The 26,030-nt window shown below is 35.6% G+C and overlaps 1 protein-coding gene across 2 annotated transcripts in view; it reads right to left on the bottom strand.

Moving 5' to 3' along the window:
- Positions 1-26,030, bottom strand: part of LOC149827458 (nifU-like protein 4, mitochondrial) — a 50,232-nt gene that overhangs the window by 5,992 nt on the left and 18,210 nt on the right. For both annotated transcript variants that reach the window (XM_090019376.1, XM_090019375.1), the window contains exons 5-6: positions 12,193-12,296; positions 12,005-12,116 (exon numbers count right to left, since the gene is read on the bottom strand). In XM_090019376.1, coding sequence (XP_089875502.1) covers positions 12,005-12,116; positions 12,193-12,296 — 216 coding nt within the window. The remainder of the gene's footprint in view (positions 1-12,004; positions 12,117-12,192; positions 12,297-26,030) is intronic.

The raw sequence follows: 26,030 nt of genomic DNA, 5'->3' as shown, positions 1-26,030 counted from the left end.
TTTAAACTACAAAGACTTCCAATTGCACTCTAGGTTCCAAAATATTTTTGGGCTAAAGTTGCCCTTACCGCAATTTACCTTATAAATAGAATGCCCTGACATATTTGCAAAAAACAACAACTCTTGAAAAAACTTTGTAAAATGGCTCCCGATCTTTGGTTGCAAATTTTTGTAATGACAAAAATGATAAACTCTCTCCCAAGGCCACACCTTGTGTTTTCTTAGAGTATTCCAAAAACCAAAAAGGTTATTGATATTACGATCCTAAAAATGATAAACCTCGTCTTGAGAAATGCTTTGAAAAGAAAAGTATTTTTATTCTAACATGCCCAAAGAAAATACCGAGTATTCTTTTCTTTTAGACTTACTGTCTAAAGATAGTGATGTTCATTATAATGAAACTATATCATTGATTGTGATGAGAATGTTGTTGATGTGGAACCTCAAGGTGATGTCTAGGATAATAATGATAGCATCGAATGTTGATATCAAGCAACCTGCTTTTAAATACACTAGGCATAGAAGCTAAAGGCAACAAAGTCACTTGAAAATTTTTCTCAGTTAGAAGAAACTAAACCCCTTAGTACTACATTCTAATAGAATATCCAAACCACTTGATGGGTTCATGCCATATAACTCCCTCTGCCCATAGTATAGAGCACGTCTAGCTCATATCCACTCATATTTTGAGCCAAAATTTGTAGCCCAGCCAAGGGCTGAGGCCATTAGAATTAGTCTCTTGAAAAAATCCAACACATGGAAATTCAACCAAAGAAACCCATAGGGTGTGCATGGGTCTATAAGGTAAAGCCTAAGAGTGACATCCTTAGAAATACACAAAGATATATTGGCAGCAAAAGGATATTCACAAGAGTATAGAATAGATATGATGAAACATTTGTCCCGGTTACAAGGATGACCATTGTTACAAGTCTTATAGTGGTGGCCTCAGTTAGAAACTGGTTTATATACTAGATGGACATTAAAAATGCTTTCTTGAATGAGATTAACTGAAGAAGCATATATAAATCTTTCACATGGATTTGAAATTCCTCATGAAAAGGTTCTTTGTTACGAAAAGCCTTGTATGAATTAAAGTAAGCTCCCAAGGCATGGTATGACAGGTTTAGCAACATTAAGATAGATCTTAATTAAAGATCATGTTATATTGACACTCTTTTATTTGTTAAGTCTTCCGGTGCAAGTATGATTGTTCTTCTTCTGTATTATCATAAGATGAGATAAACAGAAAGCAATATGATGTTAAAAATGTTCTCAAAAATAATTATGAAGTGACCAATGTAGGTTTTCTAAGATATTTTCTTGTAATTGAAGTTGCTCACTCTCAACATGGATGTTTGTTGAATCAAATTAAGTTTGTTGTAGAGATTATTTTCAAATCTAGATTTTTTTTGATGAAAAGAGAGTAGATAATCCAGAGATTATTAATGCTAAAATGAATCGACATATGATTGGAGGCTCGCACATATTTTTTGATCACCAAACCAGACATATCTCATATAGTGCATATGGTGAGTCAATGCCAGCATTTTCCTACCACAATACATGAGTTTTTTTGTTTCATTTCCAAAAAAACTTTTATTTTTAAAAGATTAAGAAATACTAGATATATTAAAAATTCTATTTCTAAAAGAATTTTCTGGCCTTCCTCTATTTTTTAGATATAACTGATTATACTAATTATGATTGGGGGGATCCTAATGAGTAACACTCAAATACTGTTTTTTGTAGTTTTCTAGGTGACTTCATGGTTTTGTGAAAATGCAAAAAGCAACAAAAAGTGTCACCCTCATCAATCAAAGAGAGTGCATTAGAGCCAATGGCAACTACAACTTTGAAGATTGTGCAGTTGAAACAACTACTTGATGCTATGAGGGTTGAGATGACTACTTAAAGCTTTATAGTTCATATGATGGAATCTTCAAGATTGCATTGTGATAACAAAAATGCAACCTATATTGCTAGCAATCATATGTTTCATAAGCAAACCAAGTACATCGAAATAAACTGCCATTATTTTCGAGAGTACTTAAAAAAGATCATATCTTTTTATCCTATGTGATCTTAGATTATCAATTGGCAGGCTTCTTCACTAAAGTTTTTTCCTCTACATGTTTTAATTTTCTCAGCAGCAAACTATCAATTCTTACATTGTAAGTTTGAAGAGTGTGCGTGTATATATATATATATATATATAGTGTAATGTTCGCTACCCTCATGGGTAAGGAACCCCTTAAACTATGATCTAAAGGTCGATTTCTACTATTTTGACCATGTCGAACACATCCATAAGGTCAGATTTAGTCAAAAAACCCTCCCCCTATGAGTTCGAACTAGGGGGTTCCTTACCCACAAGTGTAGCAAATGCTATCCCTATATATATATATATATATATATATATATATATATGTGTGTGTGTGTGTGTGTGTGTGTGTGTGTGTGTGTGTGTGTGTAATTTGTTCCTCCTAACAGTAGGAGGGTGTGGACAGTCTCAATTTTTCATTTTCTCAATACTTTTTGTGGAATCTGACCTTACTGATGTGATCTACATGGGTTTTTTCTAGTAGGAATCAGCTTTTGAATAATCTGATTACTACATGTGAGCAGGTTTTTATAAGGATTCAAAAATCAGTGGCACAGAATTTTTACAAATATGAAAGCTCATAAAATCATATTTTTTCATCAAAAAAGCAAGATCCAACAGACGATGCCTAGCAAACTATGTCACATGGGTGCGGGTGCGGGGATGCTGCACTTCCAAAAAACCCGGGTGCGGGGGTGCGGCAGGGGCAAAAATGTAAAAAAAATTTTTATATATATATATATATATAATTTTGAAGTTTTAATAGTTTAACATTTAACAGTAAACATTGTCATAAACTCATAATATGATTCATCATGCATGCAGTATATCAACCTAAATATCAAATTATCAATCCAATAAGTAAAGCAATTACATAAATCGACCTAAATATCAATCAAATAAGTATTGCATAAAAGAACTAAATTACATACCAAAGTATATCTTGATGAAGTAATGGATGCTAATAATTTTCTTCTTCATCATCAAATGCATCATTAGAAGGAATACTGGGCTCAGCTAAATCCATATTTGTTACGTTGAATTCATGTTCTCCCTCGAAGTCTCACTATTCTGGGTTTACATCCCAAAATTTGGATGTTCCTTGTCTGCATTATAAACCCAATTTGAAAATGATAAATACAATACAATTATATTTAAATGAAAACTAAGAAATAATCAAATAACTAAGAGAGCAAATTAGTACCTGTATTCAACATTGCTTCGCGAAAGTAATCGAAGATTTGAATGAACATATACTAAATCCTCTCCACGCTTGCTGGTGAGTTTGTTTCTCTTCATGTTGTGGATTTGAGAATATGTGCTCCAATTTCTTTCACAACAAGATGAACTAGCAGGCTGCGATAACAATCTTAATGCAAGACGTTGCAGAAGAGGTGTTTCTGATCCAAATGTTGATCACCATGTGATAGGATCTATATTATCTTCTTCTCTCGCGAATAATGCCGGTGCATATAATCTCGAAGATGAAAATTTTCCAAACTCTTGTGTGACTTGATGTATAAGATATGCTTCTGGAAAAAGTCTTGTCATACACATATTTCTATGTCTTGATAGCTCTGGGTCTAAATTTGGAGGGACATGACCAATACCACCAGCCCGCCACTTATTTGCATAATATTTTGGATTAAGAGAATGTGCCATGCAATGCAAAGGAGTGTTGCTCTTATCCCATCTTCTGACTAAAATTGAATGAATATGATTAAAAAAATTTGAATCATCCAATGCAGGATTTTTTTCTTCATGCATGAAAACTATAGCTTGTATTTTTTCAATCATATTATCCCACATTTCATAAACCCTGTGAAGCATGGGCTCATCCTTATCAACTTCTCTTAACATTTCCCAAATAGGTTGCGTAAATTGAAGTATACCACTCTGTCCCAAAACTCATCATGAAGAATGAATTTCTTAATTTCTTGAGCCTTCATATCATCATCAGCACGATAGAATGTCCAATTTTCATCAGTCACCATGTTAATCAAAGCATTCTTCACTCTTTTAATCATCTTCATCATCACAATGATGGACGCAAAACGTGTTTCAGCGACCTTCAACAATTTCAAATCAGAATGCCTATTAAATATAGCATTAGCACGATGGTGATTAACAACAAAATTCCTAATGCTTTTGACATTTATTTCTAAATCTTCAATCCATGAACATAAAGCATATGCTTGTGAATTTTCTTCTTCTTTGGGGTTGCATATGCTCTTTAGGGTGAGATTTAAGCTGTGTGTTACACAGGGAGTCCAAAAAATATGAGGGTACTCACTCTCCAAACTCAACGCTGCACTTTTACAAACTAGAGCGTTGTCTGTAATGATTTGTATCACTTTCTGATCACCCACTTCTTTTATCACTTCTATAAACAATCCCTTCAAATACTCTGCATTTTTATATTCCCCAGATGCATCAACTGCTTTCAAGAATATTGGGTCACTAAGCGAACAAGCAATGAAATTGATTAATGGACGCCATTGAATATCTGTCCATCCATCAGACACAATGGAAACTCCATTTTGCTCCCATGAATATTTTTTAATTTCTAGCAACCTCTCCACATTTGCCCTCTCTTCTGCAAGAAGTGTGGTTCGTATTTTTTCTGAACTTGGAGGCAGATAACCACTCAAATTACAATTTGCAAAGGATGTTACTAAATCCTTCCAATAAGGATTTCTAGCCGCATTAAATGGCAGTGAACCAAAATAAAAATACCTCCCAACTTTTCTATCCAATTCTTCTCTTCCATATGTATTGAATGTTGCTTGTATCGTTCCTCTACATCCTACATTGACTTTTCTTTTTTTTTTCAGCATCTTCTTGGTGGCTTGCAAATGGCACACTGACTGCAGAAGAATCGGCCATTGCCTTTCTCTTATCATATTCTTCTTGTATTTTCTTGTATTGTCTTCGCATTGCCTCATCAACTTTTTTGCAAGCTGAAATGCCATGTCCTGGTATCTTCAACAAATGAGCTTTCACTCTTGTGTAAGACCCAACAAAATCTCTTTCGCAGAGCTTGCATCGAAATCTCTTGTTTCCACCACCTCCTTCTCCAGTTTTTGCAAGTTTATCTACATGTACCCATAGTGGCCCCACATCATCAATCTCACTGACTCTATCAGCAAAACTAGCAGCAAAACTCACATGATGGGATGAGGATGACGCAAGTCCTTTCCCTTTATCCGTCATTTTTATCCTGAAAACGAGTGATGACACTCTTGAAAGATATAAAGCTCGATTAGTAGTCAAAGGGTACCCAAGAATATGGCATTGATTATGAAAAAACCTTTGCCCCTGTGGCTCGTATGACAACAGTCAGAACCTTAATTGCCTTAGCCTCCATCAAGAAATGGTCACTCTTCCAACTGGATGTCAAAAATGCATTTCTAAATGGAAAGCTAGTTGAAGAAGTATACATAGAACCCCCTCCAGGTCTCAATATTCCTAAGGGTAAAGTCCTTCGCTTAGAAAAAGCCCTTTATGGACTTAAACAAGCACCAAAAGCTTGGTATGATAGGTTTAGTCGTGTTATGATTGATATTGGGTTTCAATTTTGTTTAACAGATACTGCTTTGTTTATTAAGAATTCTGATGCAGGAATCATTGTGCTTCTCCTCTATGTGGATGATATGATCATCACCGGAAGCGATAAACAAGGAGTTGAAACGATCAAAACACTTCTTAAATCTCACTCTGAAATGACTGATTTAGGCTTGTTGCAATATTTTTTAGGCATTGAAGTTGCCTATTCTCCTAGAGGATACTTATTGTCCCAAACTAAATTTGCTTTTGACATTGTTTTCAGGTCTAGTATTACTGATGACAAGAAAGTACACTCCAGAAGTTGTCAATGTTAAAATGACAACTTGTCGGGGCACTTTCCTATCTATCTATTACCAGACCAGACATAACACATGCTGTTCACACAGCAAGTCAATTTCAGCACGCTCCCACCTCTGTTCATATGGGAGAGGTCATGCATATTATCATATACATCTAGTCCTCTTTCACGAGGACTTTTCTTGTCTTCCTCCTCCGCCCTTGATTTAATTGCATATACTGATGCTGATTGGGGAGGTGATCCCAATAACAGACACTCAACCACTGGTTTTTGTGTCTTCTTAGGTGAATCATTAATCTCGTGGAGGTGCAATAAGCAGCAGAAAGTCTCTCTATCATCCACCGAAGCTGAATACAGAGTCATGGCAACCACGACTATGGAAGTAGTTTGGCTCCGACGTCTGCTTGTTGACATGGGAGTTGAAGCAACAAAAGCTTCACAAATGTGTTGTGACAACAAAAGTGCGATCTATATTACAAGTAACAAAACATTCCACGAATGCACCAAACACATCGAAATGGATTGTCACTACGTCAGAGAGGAATATCTACATGGGACAATTGATCTGCCATATGTTACTTCAGAATATCAGTTAGCAGATTTCTTTACAAAGCCTCTCGCTACTCCTCGTTTTCACTTCCTCTTAGACAAACTTTTGCTCATTGTACCGTAAGTTTGAGGGGGAGTATTAAAATGTAAAACATATAAATATAATAATAATATAAATATTATTAATATTATATCTATATTTTTCTATTTTTTTGTATTTATTTTGTATTTTTCAGTGTCTAGTTCTAATAGAACTAGACTAACTTTAACTAGTTAAGTTCCACTTGGAACTTAACTAGAAAGGTAACTGTTGGAATGGTCCAACAGTTACATTTCTAACCGTTTGGACCATTCCAACGGCTACAAGGATAGCTCCTTAAGAGCTCTCCTCTTCTTCCCTTTTTCAAACTTGTATTTATAGGGGAGCAACCCCTCTTGTAACATTATTCTAATGCTTCTTAAGCATTAGGTTCTCCAAGCTTCAATAAAGAATATATTTTATTCTTTTGTTTTCTTTTATACCCTTTTAAGGGTTATGCTCAAGTGTCCTTTTAAGACACTATTTCTTACGGATCTTAGTTCGTGTTTGGAAGATCCTCATTTCATTTCAAAAACATGAGAAAAAGTTTTATTTTTTACATTTAAATTCAAGCAAAATTCAGGTTATTTTCAAGCAAAACTCGGAATTTGATATTCGTGTAATATGTCGTTGGATGCGTCTCAAAATTCTGAGTGCAACAATATTTTATTTTCCTTGATTCAAACTACGGTTGGCTCGAAAAAAGCATTTTTTCAAAAATTGAGCAGTTTGTTGGTTCGGATCCGAACTTGGATCAGACCGAATCCGATCCAAATTAATATGGATTTGGACTCTATCCAAGACCCATATTAATTTGGTATTGATCCAGCCCAAGACTAATTTAGATCTTGGATCCGGATCCAAATTCATGCCCAATGATTTTTCCAACTCTAGATTCATTAGAAACCTTTAAATTAGGGTTTATTAATGTTAATAAGCCTCCTAGGTTAATTTGATAATTTTTGAAAGCTTTTATAAATTTATTTATTATTTAATATTAAATAAATATTTAATTAATTTAATGTAATTCCGAAAATTTATTTTGAGGTTTGTTTAGGACTCCTAATAGAGCCGTTAAACCCACCTAGAAACTTTTAAGAAGGTTTGAGAATCAAGGAGTTCCACATAAATTTAAATTTTGAAAAAGTGAAACTTTAGAGTTCCAAAATTTTCGGAAAACTCTAAGAGAGAAGAGAGTTTCAACTTAGGCTACACTTTCTTCTCCAGCCCAACTAGAGCCCTATAAATAGATCAAAAAAAAAGAGAGAGGAAAAAGAAATAGGAGAGGAAAAGAAAGGAAGGAGGAGTGGGATTCTCTAACCATCTACCCACGTTTTTCAACTTTCACCATCATTTTTATTCAATTTTTGTAGTCATGGTATGGGTTTTCTCTCTTGAATCAAGTGAGAAATTGATATAGATTGATTTTCATGCAATAATTTGATGAAAATCCATGAAAATAGTATTTTAATCTATGTTTTTGTAAAAAGAAAAAAAAACACATGGAGGATGATGCGTAGATCTTCCTCCATGGTTGTGTTCTTAATTACTTTCACTCTTTTATGCAATAAAAATTCTGTATATGTTAAAACATAATGTTTATTGGAAGTAGACATACTTATTTAGATGATTCTCTTGGTGATCTTTGATTTTCATGCATTTGTTTTTATTTTGTCCACTTTTTCAAAATAATAAATTTTGTGCATGCTTATTTTAGGGTAAAATAGAATTTATTTCATGCTAAAATGGCCTGTTATGTGTTGGCATTATGATGTTATCAATTTCCATAGTTGATTATCTTATAAACGTATGTAAATTTGAATAGTTTGGTGTTGAAAGCATGTTCATGTTTTTACATTATGTTATTTCATATGCATGTTACGGGAAATTGAAGGTTTGTGCTTAAGAGTGCAAAAAGGCATAAAGTAGCATTTGTTACTGAAAAATCTGTATACGTGTGTTTTGCATGTTGCATACATACGCTGTTTTTTTTTAAATCTATACATATTTTTATGTATATAGATACATATAAAACAGAGTTTTTGGGCTGGGCTGGTAGGGTGACCAGCCAAGCTTGGCTCGGCTGCCCAGGCCCGGCCAGACATGGCTGTGGGCTGACAGGCTAACCTGCCGAGCCTGCTGGGCCCAGTCGAGTGGGCTCGGTTGGGTAGGTTTTGAAAAAAAATGGTATAAAACAAAATGTTTTTTTTTTCACTTTTGGGGCTGACTAGCAGCCAACCGAGGGTGCTCGGCTGACTGCCAGTCGATGGCCGTGTGTGTTGGCTGCCAGCCCCATCCAGCTGAGCTCGGCTGGGCTGGAGCCAAGCCCAGTTGACTGGGTCGGCTGGTGCCCTTAAGGAAAAGGGTTTTAATATATATATATATATATATATATATATAAAAGAATAAAAATAGAAAGTTTTATAAAATTCTTCTAGTTGTGACAGGCGGGTGGCCTGTCACACCCAGTTGTTTGGGTTCAACTGGGCTGGGTTTGAACCCCTTGCCGATGCGGTCGGCTAGGCTCGATAGGCCTACTTCAAGGGGATATATTTCTAGCACTTGGGGCTTGTTGGAATCTGAAACTTTAATCTAAACAGACATGTTAAAATTTTCAGAATTTGTTATGTGAATGTATTTTGATACATGTTAAGATTGGAATTTTTCTTAAGACATGCATACACAATAGGTTATTTCAAGTTTTTCCCTAGTGCGTGTGCACATATAAAAAGAATGTATTCAATTATGTAACTTAGTTTTCAGATTTGTTATTCGCATTAGTTTTGCATATGATAATAACATTGCTGCTAAGCATGAAATTTTACTCGTTAGACTTGAGTATGCCATGCTTAATTCCAGGTGTAATTGCAAAGTTCGATTCAACTGCATATGCATATAGGTGATAGACATGTTTTGCATGCATGCTCACATGTTTAATGAGAATGATTCATGAATAAAAGCACACATTTGACATGAATATGTGTATTAAAATTAATGCATGCATTTGATATGAACATGTGGATTAGATGAAGGCATGCATTTAACATGATTATATGAACTCATGAGCATGCTTATGAATATTATTGTTGCATACACATAGTTAAACTTGCATGCAAATGAATGAGATTTTTTCACATACTTGATATATCATGCTTGCTTTGGTTTTTAATGAGATTGACTATCATATGCATACATAAACTTGTAATGTTGTGTTTACAATATGTGCTTATATAATAGAGTGTTATCACGCTTGTTTGGTGAATGAAAGCATGTGACATGATGGGGTGAACACATGCATATGAATGTTTTGATTCATGCACATATCTAAGATTATATATGTGAATGTGCATTTGAAAAAGCATGTGAAATCATTGCATAAATGGCATGATGCTATGATTTTTGCACAGGATGCATCAATGATCGAATAATGGATCATTGTGGGTTGTGTGAGCCTTGAGCTTGGATCGCTCCTTTACTTGTTTTTATGCATCGCAAAAATCACAGTTTGACATTTTTCTCTATATTGCATTGTTCTGCATTTTCCACGGGCTAGAGCCCCGTGATGAGACTCGCATTTGAAAATGAGAATTTGTGATATTAATTTGGCATGCTGAATTGCAAATTAATGAAACAACTATTAATTATAACATAAAGAAAAAGAACAATGTAATGTACTTTTTAAGATGTCTCGTCGAGAGTATAGGACTCTTGGAATTGCGATTTTGGGAAAACCGAAAGGATACAAAAACTCCATGTGCATTATTGTTGCCTTTGAATCCGATATTGAAGTTTTTTTCCTGGCCACGGTTTTAGAAAGAATCTACTTTACCTAAGGGTGGTGTGTAGACAATTATTTTGGTATATCAAGAAAAGTGACACTTGTAGATAAGTGGTCTCTGGTGTCATCGACATCAGATGTGTGGTCTAATGTTCCAAAGGTTGTTTCGATCGAGAGCTAAGCTTGGAACTCAATAATAAAATACAACTTGTGTGCTAAGTTACCATGAGAACCTAACTTGACCTCAGAGATTTTACCTGTTTGGTGTATCCGCGGGCAACGATAATAATAAAAAGAGAAGCTTAAATTGTGTGCATCTAATAGAGACATGCATATGAAAATAGTACTTTGATAAAAAATAATAATTTATGCATGCATATGCATAAAAATCATGCGTAATCCTGTTATGCATTAGATCATACATATTTACTTGTTCCCTTAATTGAAATGTATGGATAAATACATGATATGTGCTCTCTATTGCATGATAACATGTCTTTAATGTATAATTAAGGTTCCCTGTTAATATTAATTGTTCTCTCCTGTTTAGCATTTGTTCTTCGTTACTTACATGATTGTTTAAATTATTAAATTATCATAAATGCAACCCTTTAAATTATTTCATGAATCTTATCTGTATTCTTTATACTTATTTGTTTCATTAGAGAAATCCATACACAGAATTTTTTGTATTCTGACACCCTACTTTTGGTGTTTTTCACAGCCTCAGATAACTAGTGAGGTGACTTGCTCATGAAAAGAGCTACGAAGGGACCACACGACTGCTTGACAGACTTCTATGGATAGTGTGGCTCCTTTTTATTTCATTTTATGCACTCTGATGTCCTTATTTGATTTTCTCATGACTATTATTTCTTAATTAATAAAGTTGATTTAGTTTGGATTTGGATGAAAAGATGGGGGTGTAAGATCCCTGGTGGTGTGTTGAGTTATTCAGTTGTGAGTGAAACTGTAAAGACAAAGGGTGTTTGGGAACTTTCCGGCAGTTGTTTTAAAAAAAATCCATACTTTTTCAGGGGCATGAGTTGGGGTCATTACAAGAGCTCCTAACAGCTAGCTATACTAGCCGTTAGGACGCTCTAACAACTACTTCTCTTTGTATGTAACAGGGGACTAAGTCAATCATGTATGTATGCATATTTTGAGCATTTTGTGAGGTTAATAACATTAATATTTTTCATATTGTAAACATGTGCTTCTAGCCCTTAGTGGCTTGTGTTCTCGGTTCTCTGGCCTTGGTGGCTTGTGTTTGTGACTCTAGTAGTCTTCTGTGTGCTTTTGCACTCTTGTACTTAATCCATTACATTTTCAATATATCATGATATTATCATATCAATATTGCAATTGCCAGCAAAATTTTCTGCATAATTAAAAAAAATTCAAGTCAAAAACTATTTTTTAAATTTCCAGAATTGCTTGTCAGCCTTCCACCAGAAATTACATGATATTATCCCAAATAAAATAATTTATGTATGGGAGCTTGCTACCTCACAGATATAGTATAACAGCATGGTGAATGCACATTTTAATGTTAGAGATAAGGAGGCAGCCTGCAAGCAATCTATGCATGGAATACTTATGGATGAACTCAATATGGGAGCTTGCTACCTCAGAGATATAGTGCATGAGCATGTTCTCAATGCCAGATTTTAGTGTTACAGATGAGCTGGGGCAGCCACTACAAGCACCTTGCATCCTTAGCTTGACTATACCTGTATCACTGAAGCAAGCACAAAGATAATTAACTTGTAAGTGATTATTAATAGAAGTTAAAGAAACATAGTAGGAGTACATACGGATCAAAACTCCGATATTCAATGTCACCACCATCATCTTGAACTGCTGGGCGAATACGAGTTTCTAGTAACTCCTTGATCATTGCAACAGTCTCAGAATCATTCTATGTGATAACATAGCAGCAAAAAAACAAGCAAATCAATCAGATTTCTCTTCTACTAATGTATTTAGAACCCACAAATTATCTACGGACATGGATCATATCAATAGTTGTGGATCAAGCAGCTGTGATTGCATTCCTTATGTGATGCAATAAAGAGAACCAGGTTGGCCACTCGTTCTCTGCCAGTTCGCCATTGGCACAATGCAAGATAAGGCTCCAAATCAATACATTTCAACAACTAGATAAACTTGATGTGTCAAATTCAATTGAAGATAAGTCATAAAACGACTGTAAAAGCTTTCATGTACAATGTCAAACAACTCGGTTTTAATCTTGTTCTAAAAATTCTTGTTGAGGGGAAGCTATCTTAAACAATTCTCATGGCATGTAGCCCATTTTGCCTAACATAAAATGCTCACCTATGCAATTATGTATGTACAATACACATAACCCTGCAATATCCAAATAAAGGTAAGAAACAAGTTTCATGAAAATTGAGAAAAAACCATCCAATTTCCAATGGTGGTTAACAAGTAAATCACAATTGACAACTAACGCCAAGGACAAATGGACAGTGCACCATTGAAACTATTCAGAAACTTGCAATGAGAAGTGAAACTTTTGATTCAAAACCTCTCTCTAAAGTCAGGGTCAAAAACATCTCTCACTCAATCTGACTCTACAGATGCACTAAGCATACTCTCTCTCTCAAGTCAGGGTCAAAAACATCTCTCTACTCAATCTGACACTACAGATACACTGAGCATAGTTTGTTTGTTAGGAATCATATATTTTCAAAATAAAATCACGATTCTTTAAGTCATGGTATACTGTAGATCATTGATTTTGGGTGCCCTGATATCTTGGATTGTATATTTAAAAAAATCATGATACTTTAAGTTGTGAAATTTTAATACATTGTAGAATATTGATTTTTGGTGCCCTTGAAAATCCTTATTACACATTGCAATGATGTAATGCAAAACCTGTCCTTTTTTATTAAACAAACCATGTAGATGACAACTGCAGGGCATTTTTGATCAGCTGATCATTCAATTGGATTATTTAGGATGGGATACATGGGGAGCACCAAAACTTGGGACACAACTGTTAAAAATGTAAATATACATATATATGTTTATATGTATATATTTATATATACATATATATATATATATTAATGTGTAACTAGATAATAACTAGGGTTAGCTTAGGATTTTTTTCTTCTTTTCAGTTGTGAGAGGACTAGTCTGTTATATATATATATATATATATATATATATATATATATATATATATATATATATATATTCTTGGTGTATTTATATCAAAATACCCAATAGGGGTATTTTTGTCATTTCACTGTACATTTTATTTTTCATAGGATTTTCTTTTTCTTATTTTTATTTTGTTCTTTTTATTTTTTATTTTTTTTAAATTCATTGTAAAGGGACCATTGGGGGCCCCACTATTATAGTCGTTCGGGCTCCCCAACGACTATAATGGGAGCCCAAATGGCCCCCCTCTTAGTGCTCTCCTTTTTCTTATAGACAGAGGGTCTTTCCCTCATGTAAAGTATCTTGTTCTCTCCCTTTTACTCATTAATAATATTCCTTTTTGCCTTATGGCATTCACCCCGCAGTGGATTTGTGTATTTTGCACATTAAATGATTATGATTTTCGGTTCTTTATTGAGCCTTTGTATTTCCGCATATCTCATTACATGGTATCAAAGCCAATTGGGTTCTTTGCAATTTTGAAAGTCTTTTTATTGAGATCCTTGTAAGTTCTTTCTCATCTCTACCTTCTTCTTCATCATGGAGCACGATTCAAGAGTAGAGATATCCTTCAAGCTCAATGGCTCAAATTATTTGATGTGGGTGTCAGCTATGGATAATCATCTTCATGGAAAAAAACTATGGGGCTTCGTGATAGGGACCACTCTTGAACTAACATTGAAGCTCACCAAGATCGAAGGCGGTGTTAAAAAAGCTCTTGATGGTGAGGATCACTTTAAAGCAATTAATGAGCATCAAACAAAGGTAGAGGATTGAGAAAGTAACCACATGAACAATGTTGACATAAAGATTTGTGCCAACATTGCTAAGTTTACAAGAGCCAATGAATCTTGGTTCTTTCTCAAGGGTATGTATACCCAAAAGGATCTAGATAGCCAATTTTTTTATCAAGAAAATATTAGATCCACTAAACAAGGGGACATGAGTATCCAGGATTATTTTAGTACCTTATCTCCCCTTTGGGATGAACTTGCTCTTCTTGAGCCCAAGTAGGTGGCTCCAAAAAATATTGAATTAAGAAGAGAACAAATTGAAAAAGAACATTTCTTTCAATTTCTTCGTGGTTTTAGACCTAAGGGTACCCCTTCTTTATAGAAGCAAGATCTTACCTATTGAAGATGCCCTTGCCGAAGTATGCTAAGAGGAAACTCGTCTTGGTATGACTCATAAAAGTGATGAGATTTTAGCCATTACTAGGCAGGGATCTAATGTTAAGCCTTATAGGCCTCCCTACTTTGCCAAAAACAATGGTTTTAGAAAAGGTGTTATTTGTCACCATTGTAATGAATCGAGACATATTAAACCAGTTTGCCCTAAGCTTAAAGGAAAGGTGGTCGCGGTTGGTGAAAATGTCCAAAATAAAGAAGTGAACAACAATGGAGTAGACATTAAAGACACTTTAAACCAAATCTCGAAGGCACTTCTACATCTTCTTAAGTGTTTCTCTACTTCGGGTGCCACTATCGCATCCTGCTCATCTCTTCCAGGTATGTGGATTTTGAACTTCGATGCTTCTTTTCATATGACACCACATAAAAACATCATTTCTAATGTCTATTCCACCCCCACAACATCTTACATTTCAACGGCTGATGGGACTTCTTTAAAAATTGAAAACATTGGAACATTTGATTTAAAACATTCTAAAAAAAATTTGTTCCAAAAATATAGGTGGTTCCAAAAATCAATTTAAACTTATTTTCGGTCTCTCAAATCACCAATCATGGTTACAAAGTCTCTTTCTCACCTATAGATTGCACCATACAGCATCTCCAATCAGGGAAGCTGATTGGGTAAGGCCATAGAAGAGGCGATCTATATTTTATGATTTTTTTTACTCTACAATCCAAGTCATTTTGTAATTTTATAAATGTCAAAAGTATAGAAGTTTGACACAAGAGACTTGGCCATCCAAAGTTTTCAAAGATGTCTCTTTTCTTCCTTTTGGGAAATTCTTGTAATGAAAAAGTTATGACTTGTAAAGATCGAATCTTTGGTAAATTAAAAGTCATTCCATTTCCTCAATGAAGTTTTGTCTCTACAAGGCCGTTTGAATTGGTTCATTATGATGTTTGGGGTCCTTCTCCTATCATGTCTAAGAGAGGTTTTTCATATTATATAATTTTTGTGGGTGATTTCACTAGATACACATGGATCTTCTTTCTAAATCGAAAATCTGATGTGTTTTCTGTCTTTAAAGAATTTCATGCAATGGTTAAGAAACAATTTCTAAGTAATTTATCTACTCTAAGATCGGATTCAGGAGGAGAATATATGTCAAATGAATTTCAAACTTACGACAAACTAGAATTTGTCATTAAAGATCTTGTCCTAACACACCGTAAATAAATGGTCTTACAGAAAGAAAACATAGGCATATAATAGAAACAACTAGAACTCTTTTAATTTCTAAAAATATTCCAAAATCTTTTTGAGCCAAAGTTGTTTTAACTTCAACATATCTAATCAATAGAACTCCTTTGTCATCTTTAAAAAATGTTTCTCGTTTTGAAAAACTTTATAATATGTCTTCGGATTTCAAAAGGCTAAGATTTTTTTTTAAATGTTATGTTCTTACTCACAAAAATGATAAGCTTTCTCCAAAAGCTATTGAATGTGTTTTCTTAGGATATGGTGAAAAACAAAAAAAGATACCGATGTTTTGACTTATCAAATAGTATATTTTATATCTCAAAAGATGTTTTTCTTGAAAAAGAAAATGGTTTTGCAAATGATGAACCAAAAGAAAACATTGACTATTCTTTCTTATTTGATCTACTACCCCGAAAAGATGGATCAAATCCGATTGAGATTCTTGAGTCTTTCAATGATGTTGAAAATCAAAATGAACAAACTTTTAACAATGAAAGAAATGACTCTCATGAAGGTGTAGATGAACATGTAACAAATAATACTCAAGTTTATATTAGAAGAAGTGAAAATCCTCATCCATGTGCTTTTGACAAATTTTCTCAAAAATTGTCTTTAGAAGAATCATCTCAAAGAAGGTCAAGTCGTATCTTTAAATCACCAAATTTGGTGTGATTCTCCAAACTAGGGTATTTTTATAGCCCAAATTTGACGTGCTTTTCTTTGCCACTAAGCTCGACTTTCAACCAGCATAGCAGCAAAGAAGGGCATCTGTAAACATCCCAAATTTTTACCCTCATTCACAAACATCTACCTCCTGCCACTAGGACCCACTCCCTGCAGCCTTCAGGGAACCAGATGGTCGATATCTGAGTCAGGGTCATTTATAGCCCAAATTTTACAATAAATTTCAATACTTCATCCTACAATCAAGATTCAATTCTCGTTTTGTCTCAACCTCAATTATCAGTTCTCATCCTCAGATGAAAATTTTCAATCCTTTGTGTCTGCCAAGGGTTCGGGATTCCAAGTCCCTTATTCAGGGTTTGCATTTCATGTGTCATTGCATATCATTGCATGCATTTGGCATATCATTTCATATCATTTCATGACATTGTATGCCATTGCATCTCATTTTCGAGATCCGACACTCATGTTTTTAAAATATTGAATCCAGATTCGAGTTTTAAAACTTTTCTTTCAAAAATAAATTCAAAACCTGGGTTTTGAATCAACATTTTGCCATTTGCCAACCCCCAGGATCTTATATTTCAAAATATTTTCTTAGAAAACAATCTGGACTCGTTTTAAACCTAATTTCAATTGATTTCAATTCTCAGATGAGACCCATTTAGGTGGTGTCGATTCTGGACTCCTTCATTTCAAAAATTTCAGAGTCCTAATTGGATCAGGACTCTGTCTTTTCATCTTTTTTAAACCTTTTCAAAACTCCATTTTGATTTTAAACCAGACGTGGTCTCATCCCTTGTCCATTTCTATCATTTTGGACAAAAATCCCGGAGTCCTAGTTGGATCAGGACTCTTTTTTCAGAGTCTCAGTCAGATTAGGACTACCTTTTACTACCATTTTTAATCTTTTCGTTTCGGCCAAAATTCTAGAGTCCCAGTCGAATTAAGACTTTCCCAAAGTCTTAATCGAATCAGGACTCTATCCCGATTTCAACCTTTACTCATATTCTTCATTTGTTTCTTTCTCATCTGACTTTCAAAAGAGCCATAATCTTAGAGTTTCAGTCGAACTAAGACTCTATCATAGAGTTTCAGTCGAACTAAGACTCTATCATAGAGTCTCAGTCAGACTAGGACTCTTCTTTTTATCTCTATTTTTACTTGTTTTCAACAAAATTTGTCAAAGTCCCTCATTTTGGCCCAAAATTTCAAAGTTTCAATCAGATTAGGACTCTTATTTAGAGTTTCATTCGAACTAGGACTCTATCTTTCGTTACTGTTTTTACCTATTTTTGAGGAAATCTTCTAAAATCTTTCAAAAGAAGTCAAAAACTCAGAGTTTTAGTTGAACCAGGACTCTTTTTCAAAGAGTCCCAATTGGATCAGGACTCTGACCCTGATTTTAATTTTGCTCTTCATTTATCTTTCCAAATTTCAAAATTGTTATACTTTTGTTACAGAGTTTCAAAATTCTGGGATTCTGTCCCAGAATCCTCATCGAATCAAGACTCTATCCTGAGTCCATTTTCTCACTTCATTTTCACTGGTTTTCAAAAGTTCTTTTTAAAATTCCATCATTTGCTTTTTAGAAAGTAAAAAATTCTCATAGTTCTAGTCAAATTAGGACTCTTCTTCAGAGTCCTAGTCAGATCAGGACTCTGAACCGAACTTCAGTTTCTACCTTATTTTCATCTATTTTTCAAAATCCTCTCATTTGTTTTCTCAAAAAATCCAAAATTCTGAGAGTCCTAGTCCAATTAGGACTCTGTCCCCAGAGTCCCAGTTGGATCAGAACTTTGTTCTGATTTCATTGTTTATTGTCATTTTCATTGGTTTTCGCAAATTCTTTGATCTGTTTCTCAGAAAATACCAAAAATCTAGAGTTTCAGTCCGATCAGGACTCTGTCTCAGAGTCCTAATCTGATCATGACTCTATTCTGAATCTTGTTTCTATCTCCATTTTCATTTTCTCCGTTTGTTTTTCAAAAATCAGTCTATTTTGCAGAGTTCCAGTTGATTCGAGACTCTATTTCAGAGTTTCAGTTGAGTAAGGACTCTAACCCTGACTGCATTTTCTGAATTTTTTTGTCAGTTTTGATAAAATCTTTCAAAAACCTCCTCGATTGGCTTTCAAAACCCTAAAACCTCAAAGTCCTAGTTGGTTCAGGATTTTGGTCCAGAATCTCAGTTCACTTAGGACTCTATTTTCAAAACCTTTGAATTTCAGTTGTTGATTTTAACCCCTTTTCAAAGCCATTTTCAGTCTTTATTTAAAAATTTTCAAGACCATGATGGGGGGCCCACTTAGTTGGCGCCATATCCAGAGGAGTTCTGACCCAGTCAGGACTCTGTGTTGTTTCAAAAACTTCAATTTCAACTCCACTTTTAAACCCCTTTTGAAAATCCCTTATTTTCAAGTTTTAAAATCGTTTTTGAAAAATCAAATGGGGCCCACTCTGGGGGGCGCCACATTTGAAGAAGTTGGGGCAATGTCCTAGTTAGGTTAGGAGTCTAGAAGAGACCAAACTTGATTTTAAAAGTTATATTTTTACTTTAGGTTTTTAAATCTGATTTTAAAGTTATAAAAATTAGGGTTTTTGAAAAACACCAAGTGGCACCACATTTGGGGTCTCCTAAGTCATTTAGAGTTTCATTAAGTCATTTAAAATAGTTAGCTAGAGTCCATTTAGGTTAGGAGTCTTCACCAAAATCGCCCCCCCCCCCCTTAATGGTTTTAGATAGAGTTAGGCCCTAATTAAAAAGATTATGGAAAACTATAAAAGGGGACCTAAAGGGGGTCATGGGTATCTTTTTTTCCCTTTTCAACCTCTTCAAATTCCTGGCTCCCTCTCTCCTTAGGCTCCCCCTCAACTTCCTCCATTGTTGCAGCCCCATGGTAAGGTTTTTATTTAATTTATTTTATTATTTTAATCATTTTTATTACTTTATTTCATTACAAACACCATTATCGCCTCTTTTAGTATGCTTTTCCTTTTTTTATTTCAAAAAAAATCATGTGAGGACCTCAAGATGATGTTAAGTTGATGTTTGATGGTACCTTACACGTTTTGATCCATTAACAATTTTTATTTTTTTATTTATTATGCTAAACGCTCGAAAAATATTACGATTCGCTCGTTCAATGGGTCGAATCCATCTTTTAATGGGTAAATCAAATTCAACCATGGATTCTCTTGATTTTTTTTTATTTTCCTGTTATGTTAGTGTTTATTTTATATATTCCAACATCAATCCCAATTTTGTTATGTTATTTCCTTTTTTTTATGTTTAAATCATGGTTTTAAGTGTTTTATTAGATATTCATGTGTTTTGATTTTGGATATGTAGAAATCGTATTACTTCATGCATAAATATTCATTAAAAATTTCTGATTGTTTTATGGTTGGTACCCGGATTTGTTTGTAGCCCACTCTAAAAAAATCAGATGTTTTTTGGTTCGGGAACCCTGTCAAAAAAATAAAAAGTTGAACCATGATTCCTATTACTTAAAATCGCTATTGATATTCAGGTATAACTTGCAGACGTGATATTTCTGTCATCCGAGATCCGATTTAGGATCCGTAAATTGTAGTAGCTTCGTATTGATGCCTATTATTTATCATAATTTTCTTATATTTTTCTGTTTCTGTCTGCTATTTTTCCTCTATCAGAAAGTAGTATCAACTTCTCAAAACTCGTTATGCTTCATTCAAACCCTAAGTCAACTTGTATCAATCGTATCTCCATAACCAGAGATCTGATCAATGATCTATAAAAACAGAAACTCTTCATCTATATGTCTGCTATTCACTGCTAAAATTTTAGATTTTTCTGATATGGTTTGCTATTTTTCCTTGCCCCCGAAACAGAATCTGCTTATTTCAATTCATTTTATATTCGTTAAATTCAAGTACAGATTGCCGGAACAATATCTCCCTAACCGAAGATGATTTTTCCGATCTCTAAAAGGAAGAATCTCTATTTTTCTGTCTAGTTGTTCTCTATAATTTTTTATGAATTTCTATGGTGATTTGACCCCTGATTCGGGTCTGACAATATGACAGGTACGTGCCCACGGGTAAAAATAGCATATTTTAGGGTTTTTGTGCAATTTTCATATTTAAATTATGTCAAAAATAGATTTTTATGATTCCAGTTTAATTTTAGGATTATCATGAGTGCAGGTGCCGATTTTTATTAATTTTGGAATTCATTTGATGCTTGAATTGATTATATTGCAAAACAGGTTGTCTGTAGGATCACGAAACACTGACAAAATCATGATTTACATGATATTCTTGATTTTTTCATAGAAGTTCATGTTTTTAGGGTTTGTGCATGTTCTTAATAATATTAGGGTGCTTCACACCCAATTTTGTGGTTATTTGATTTCAAAATCTAAGATTTTACCAAAATATTTTTGGAAAACCCTGATTTCAAGGCCAGAGTCTTATTTTCAAGGGTATTTTTGTCAATTTTCCCCAAATTTCGAATTTCAAAGTTGTTTATCTTTGTTATTGCTTCAATTTTATTTCATATTTCATTATGTTTATCTCAGGGGATCATGGAAAAAGGCTTATATCTGGAAAAAAAATTGTAATTTCTAGATATTACTAGATAAATCTAGAAAAACCAACATATCTTCACTAACAAGTTTTCTAGTTTTGCAGGGATATTCAAAGTTGTATTTTCCTTTATTTTTCTTTATTTAAATTCAATTAGTGATATAAATTGTAAATAAACTTTAGAATAAGAATTTCAATTTCTGCTTAGATTAGGGTTTACATGTGCATATAGTTTAATTTTATAATAATGTCAATGTATGATGGATGATGATTCATGCATATTCCAACTCACCATGGTCTACACGAATGACACGTGCACTAGCTTCTAGGGAGTTGGTAAACTCGATCGAGTTTGTATTTATGGTTATAGTTAGAATACAAACGAAATCCAGATTTACCATCTTCTTTTAAGCCACAATTAGCCTATACTCTTAGGCTATCTTCAAAATCATTGCATGTTTCAAACTTTTTCTAAATATTTTCTCCTATTAGAATCAATGAGATATATTTAATACGTATTCGTGGTCATAGTCAAGGATATGTAAAGAATTTATTTCATCTAAGTTCTATAAGGCACAAAAATTCTTTTATCAATGATTTCTCAAAATTTCTTCAAAAAATATCTTTCTCAAAATTGCATTCATGCATCATCTAGGTTTAGATTGCATCATGAACATATTTCACAGGGCCACACACACCCTTCTTTTAATTTTATTCTCAACTTTATTTCAGAAAATCAATTTTCCTCTAATTTGCCTTGATTTTCCTCAAAATCGATTTTCTCAAGAACCTTTGGTTTTTCAATGATTTCTCAAGTATTTCCCAAGCTCAATTCACGATTTTCCAAGTTATATTCTCAATTTCAAAGCTCAAATTCAGAGAAATCAACTTTCTCTAAGTCATTTTGAGTTTTATCAAAAATCGATTTCTACAAAAATTTCAAGATTTCTTTAGAAATCAATCTTCTTTTCTTCGGAAATATTCTCTCAACAAGGCTCACGATTTTCAAAGTATTATCTTTTCCAAGGATTTCCTAAGTATTTCAAATCTCTGAAACATACATCATGTTTTCAAATCTGCATTTTCTGAAATTCATAGTACATGCCTGATTCTTTGCGCATTTAGAAAATAGAACATCGATTTAGACAAGTTGAGCAAAGCAAAGCACATGATTGATCATTGGTTCAATTACCCCTAGTAAAGGTGTCAGGAACGGTTAAACCTCGTACCGACAGGCGAGTCTCATTCTTCGAAATTATCCTACATTTTAAAACGAATGTGTTATTTTCAAAAACTTTTTCAAATGTCAGTTTTGACTTGCAAAAGTAAAATTTTGCAATGATAATAAGTTTGGCGACCGTGATGGGACCATATCACATGTATATTTATGTAATTTGTATTACTAATGCAGGGCAGTTTTGTCCATGCAAAAGAAGTTGTAACCCAATTAAACTTAACAATGTTTTAGTGCAACCAATCAAGATCAGAGTGGTTGCCGATTCTCAACGAGCACCCAAGTTATCTTTTATTTATTTGATGAAAAGGAAGTACATGACTTTTGCAAAACTGACAACTGGAGTCTGGAACACATTTTATTCTTCAACGAAGGAGAAACAAACTCTGGAAGAAATCCATTAGACACTAATTTTTCAATAGACTTGACTACAATGACCAAGACGAGAATGCCGAATTTCTGGCTTATTACATTGAGATAGTGAATTCAACAGATGAATTGGTAGAATCAACGAGCTTGGAAACAGAGACAATATTTTTCTTTATATTTGGTGCATGGACAACATCAGATAAAGGAATGGATAAAGATTCAAACAAAGAAATGAAGACATTGCCTACGTTTGAAATAGAGTGGTGAGTCTCATCACCAGTTACAATATTAGATTTACCAAAATAAGGGATCAAGGTAGAGAACTTACCTGCATTGCCAATGACATGAGCAGCTGCCCCAGAGTCGACATACCATATTCCATCATCATTATGCTTCAGGTTCAAGTTAGCCATAGCAGACAAGAGAAGATCCTTAGCATCATCACTGACACGAAATGTAAAACCCAGTTTAAAAAAAAAAAAGATCGGACCCGGGTCGGGTCCAGACCCGACCCGGATCCAACCCGTGCCGGGTCCAGACCCGACCCGGATCCAACCCGTGCCTAGCCCCTCGAAAAGGGCTTTCAACGGGGCTGGCAGCCCACGGAGGGGGGGGGGATCATCAACGACACAGGGGGCGGGCCCTGTGTGCGCCCCCTCCTTTTAAAAGGACGAGAGGGGTGAGGGGAAGGCTTACGAGCCTCTCTCCCCCCCGATCCCCCGACTCTCTCATCTCTTGTCTCTCCCCCTCTGTCTCTGCTCTCTTCCCCCCGACTCCATCTCTCTCTCTCTCTCTTTGTCGACTCTTCGGCGAGCTCCCTTCACAGCATCCACTCCCCGACGACCTCCCTTCTCTCTGGCAGCCTCAGGTGAGTACCCTTCTCCTCTCGCTCCCCCCCCCCCGTCTTTTCTTCCTCTGGGTTCGCCGGAAGGCCGATGGCCCCTGTCGTGCCTTCCTCTTCCCTTTTCCGTCAGGCAAGGGGCTCCGCCCCTCTTGCCTTCATTTTTTTTAGCAGGCAGGGGGCTCCGCCCCCTGCCCTTTTTACTATTCTGGCAGAGGCCATGGCCCCTGCCCTTCTCTTTCGTGTAGGGGCCGATGGCCCCTGCCCCTCTCTTGACCGACAGGGGCCTCTGGCCCCTGTCTCGTTTTTCTGTCGAGCAAAAGCTCGACAGGGGCCATTGGCCCCTGCCTCCTCTCCTGTTAAGCAGCAGGGGGCCTTTGGCCCCTGCGCTCCCTCTCTCTACTCGTTTCCTTGGCAGGGGTCATCGGCCCCTGCCCCTTTCTCTTCAAAATCTGGCAGGAGCCGAAGGCTCCTGCCCCTCCTTTCTTTAAAACGCAACAAGGGCCTCCTAAGGCCCTTGCCCCTCCTTTTGAAGACCCAGCAGGGGCCGATGGCCCCTGCACCTGTCTCCTTTGGCGGCATGGGTCATTGGACCCTACCCCGTTCTTTTTCATAACTGTAGGGGTCGATGACCCCTGCATTGAGTTGCAGAGAAATCGAGTCTTCTCCCTATCCTTATTCGTTTTATGCATGCTAAACAACGTACTTTTGCAGGGTTACGCAACAGAGCTCGTTCGCGCCCCGCGAACTAAACCAACGATCACCTACGCTCGTAGACGACTTCTTCTTCGCAATACCCTAAGGTAGAAGAAGTTGCACAAGGACTTAAATAATTAAATCAAGCTTAAATAATCAAAGATTGAAAGGACTTAATTATATATTTATATACATATACGTATATAAGTATGCTTTTAATTCAAGGACGCGGTTTCGCGATCCTTGTCCTTTGCTTTCGCATTTCCTGTTTCTGTTTGCCGTCGCGCTTTGCGCCCAGGCTTTTGCTTTCGTATTTACTACTTACTGTCTTTTAATTCAAGGGCACGGTTTCACGATCCTTGTCGCCCAGGCTCTTACTTTTCACATTATTGTCTTTCATTTTTGGCCTTGCCATCGACTCAGCGTATTCAGGAGGGATACCTTTTCCACTATTTTTACCCGATATGTCTGGGGAAATCCTTGATCTGGGACAAGATCAAGTTGTTGGGTGATGGGTTCTTTTGCGAAGCCCATTTACCAAAACCAGTGTCGAGAAAATCACCCAGACACTGCATCATCGGATGCGAGATTCGAGAAAATCACATATGTAGGCAAGTTGTTGATCATTTCGAAAGATTTAGAATGTTAGAATAAAACATTATATCTTTGCGAAACACACTCCTGAGGCTCCTATTAAGGACCTATACCCCTTTCCTCGTAGTGTACTCCTGAACATGAGAAGCATGTTAATACTACGACGATTGGATGAGATGGTCTCATGACCTCAATTAGTGCTTTGTGCACATTGTTGAAAACACATAAAATAATGGGATCGCCTTTATAGGCAAGATGCTCATTTTGGTCTAATGGACCAGAGCATGAAGAATGAGGCAACGGCTAAGAAACCCCGTCGCGCTCGATTCATCCTGGCTTCATCAAGAGAGAGGACGAAGGGTATCAACTCCGATGGACAGACCATTTATGGCTTTTTACTGGCAAAAGACCCATCTTCCCCAATCATCAGAAGTTAGGGGGGATAGGGGCTACATAAGTTAGCCTAACACTTCTGCAGAAGTTGGATGCATCCCTATCAGGCCTTGGGGACTTACTCTCTCGACCATCAGTCGTCTCCATAGGAATAGGATTCAGTCAGACAACCGAGGTATCTTAAAATACTTAACATAATGAACACTCGGCTTGGTCTCGGTTGTTTCGACTCATGTGCCATGTATGTACCCGCATGGCGGGTTAACAAGTAATAACTAAATTGAGCATGCTCACCTTTCAGTTTGTTGCACTTAGCTTGTTTCTCCAGTTTATCTCCTTAGCTTGCTTGCGTAAATTGCTTGTTTAAGCCTTCTTGATTAACTTATTTGCTTAGTTTTCCCGTTACTACCTGCTGCATAAATTATTTATGCCTAATTTAGTTCTTTCTGTTTTTGTGCTCACCTACTAGTTTTTCACAAAACTAACCCATTTCATGGGTACAGGTGACGAATAGGTGCATCACAGGCGATGACGCGACTGCGAGATGACTTCAGGATCCACTGTTTCTGTTCGTAGTTTTTCTCCTAGACATTTTGGTTTTTGTTACAGTTTTTCCTGGAGAAAATCCAAATTTTGTACAAACCTGACACTCTCTTTTAATAGAAGAAATGATTTTCTAAGTAC

Source organism: Nuphar pumila, chromosome 10 (assembly GCF_984573655.1).
Source record: "Nuphar pumila chromosome 10, dmNupPumi1.hap1.1, whole genome shotgun sequence".
Taxonomy (NCBI): Eukaryota; Viridiplantae; Streptophyta; class Magnoliopsida; order Nymphaeales; family Nymphaeaceae; genus Nuphar; species Nuphar pumila.
Note: the sequence above shows the minus strand (reverse complement) of the source record. Positions and strands in the feature narration are given on the sequence as shown.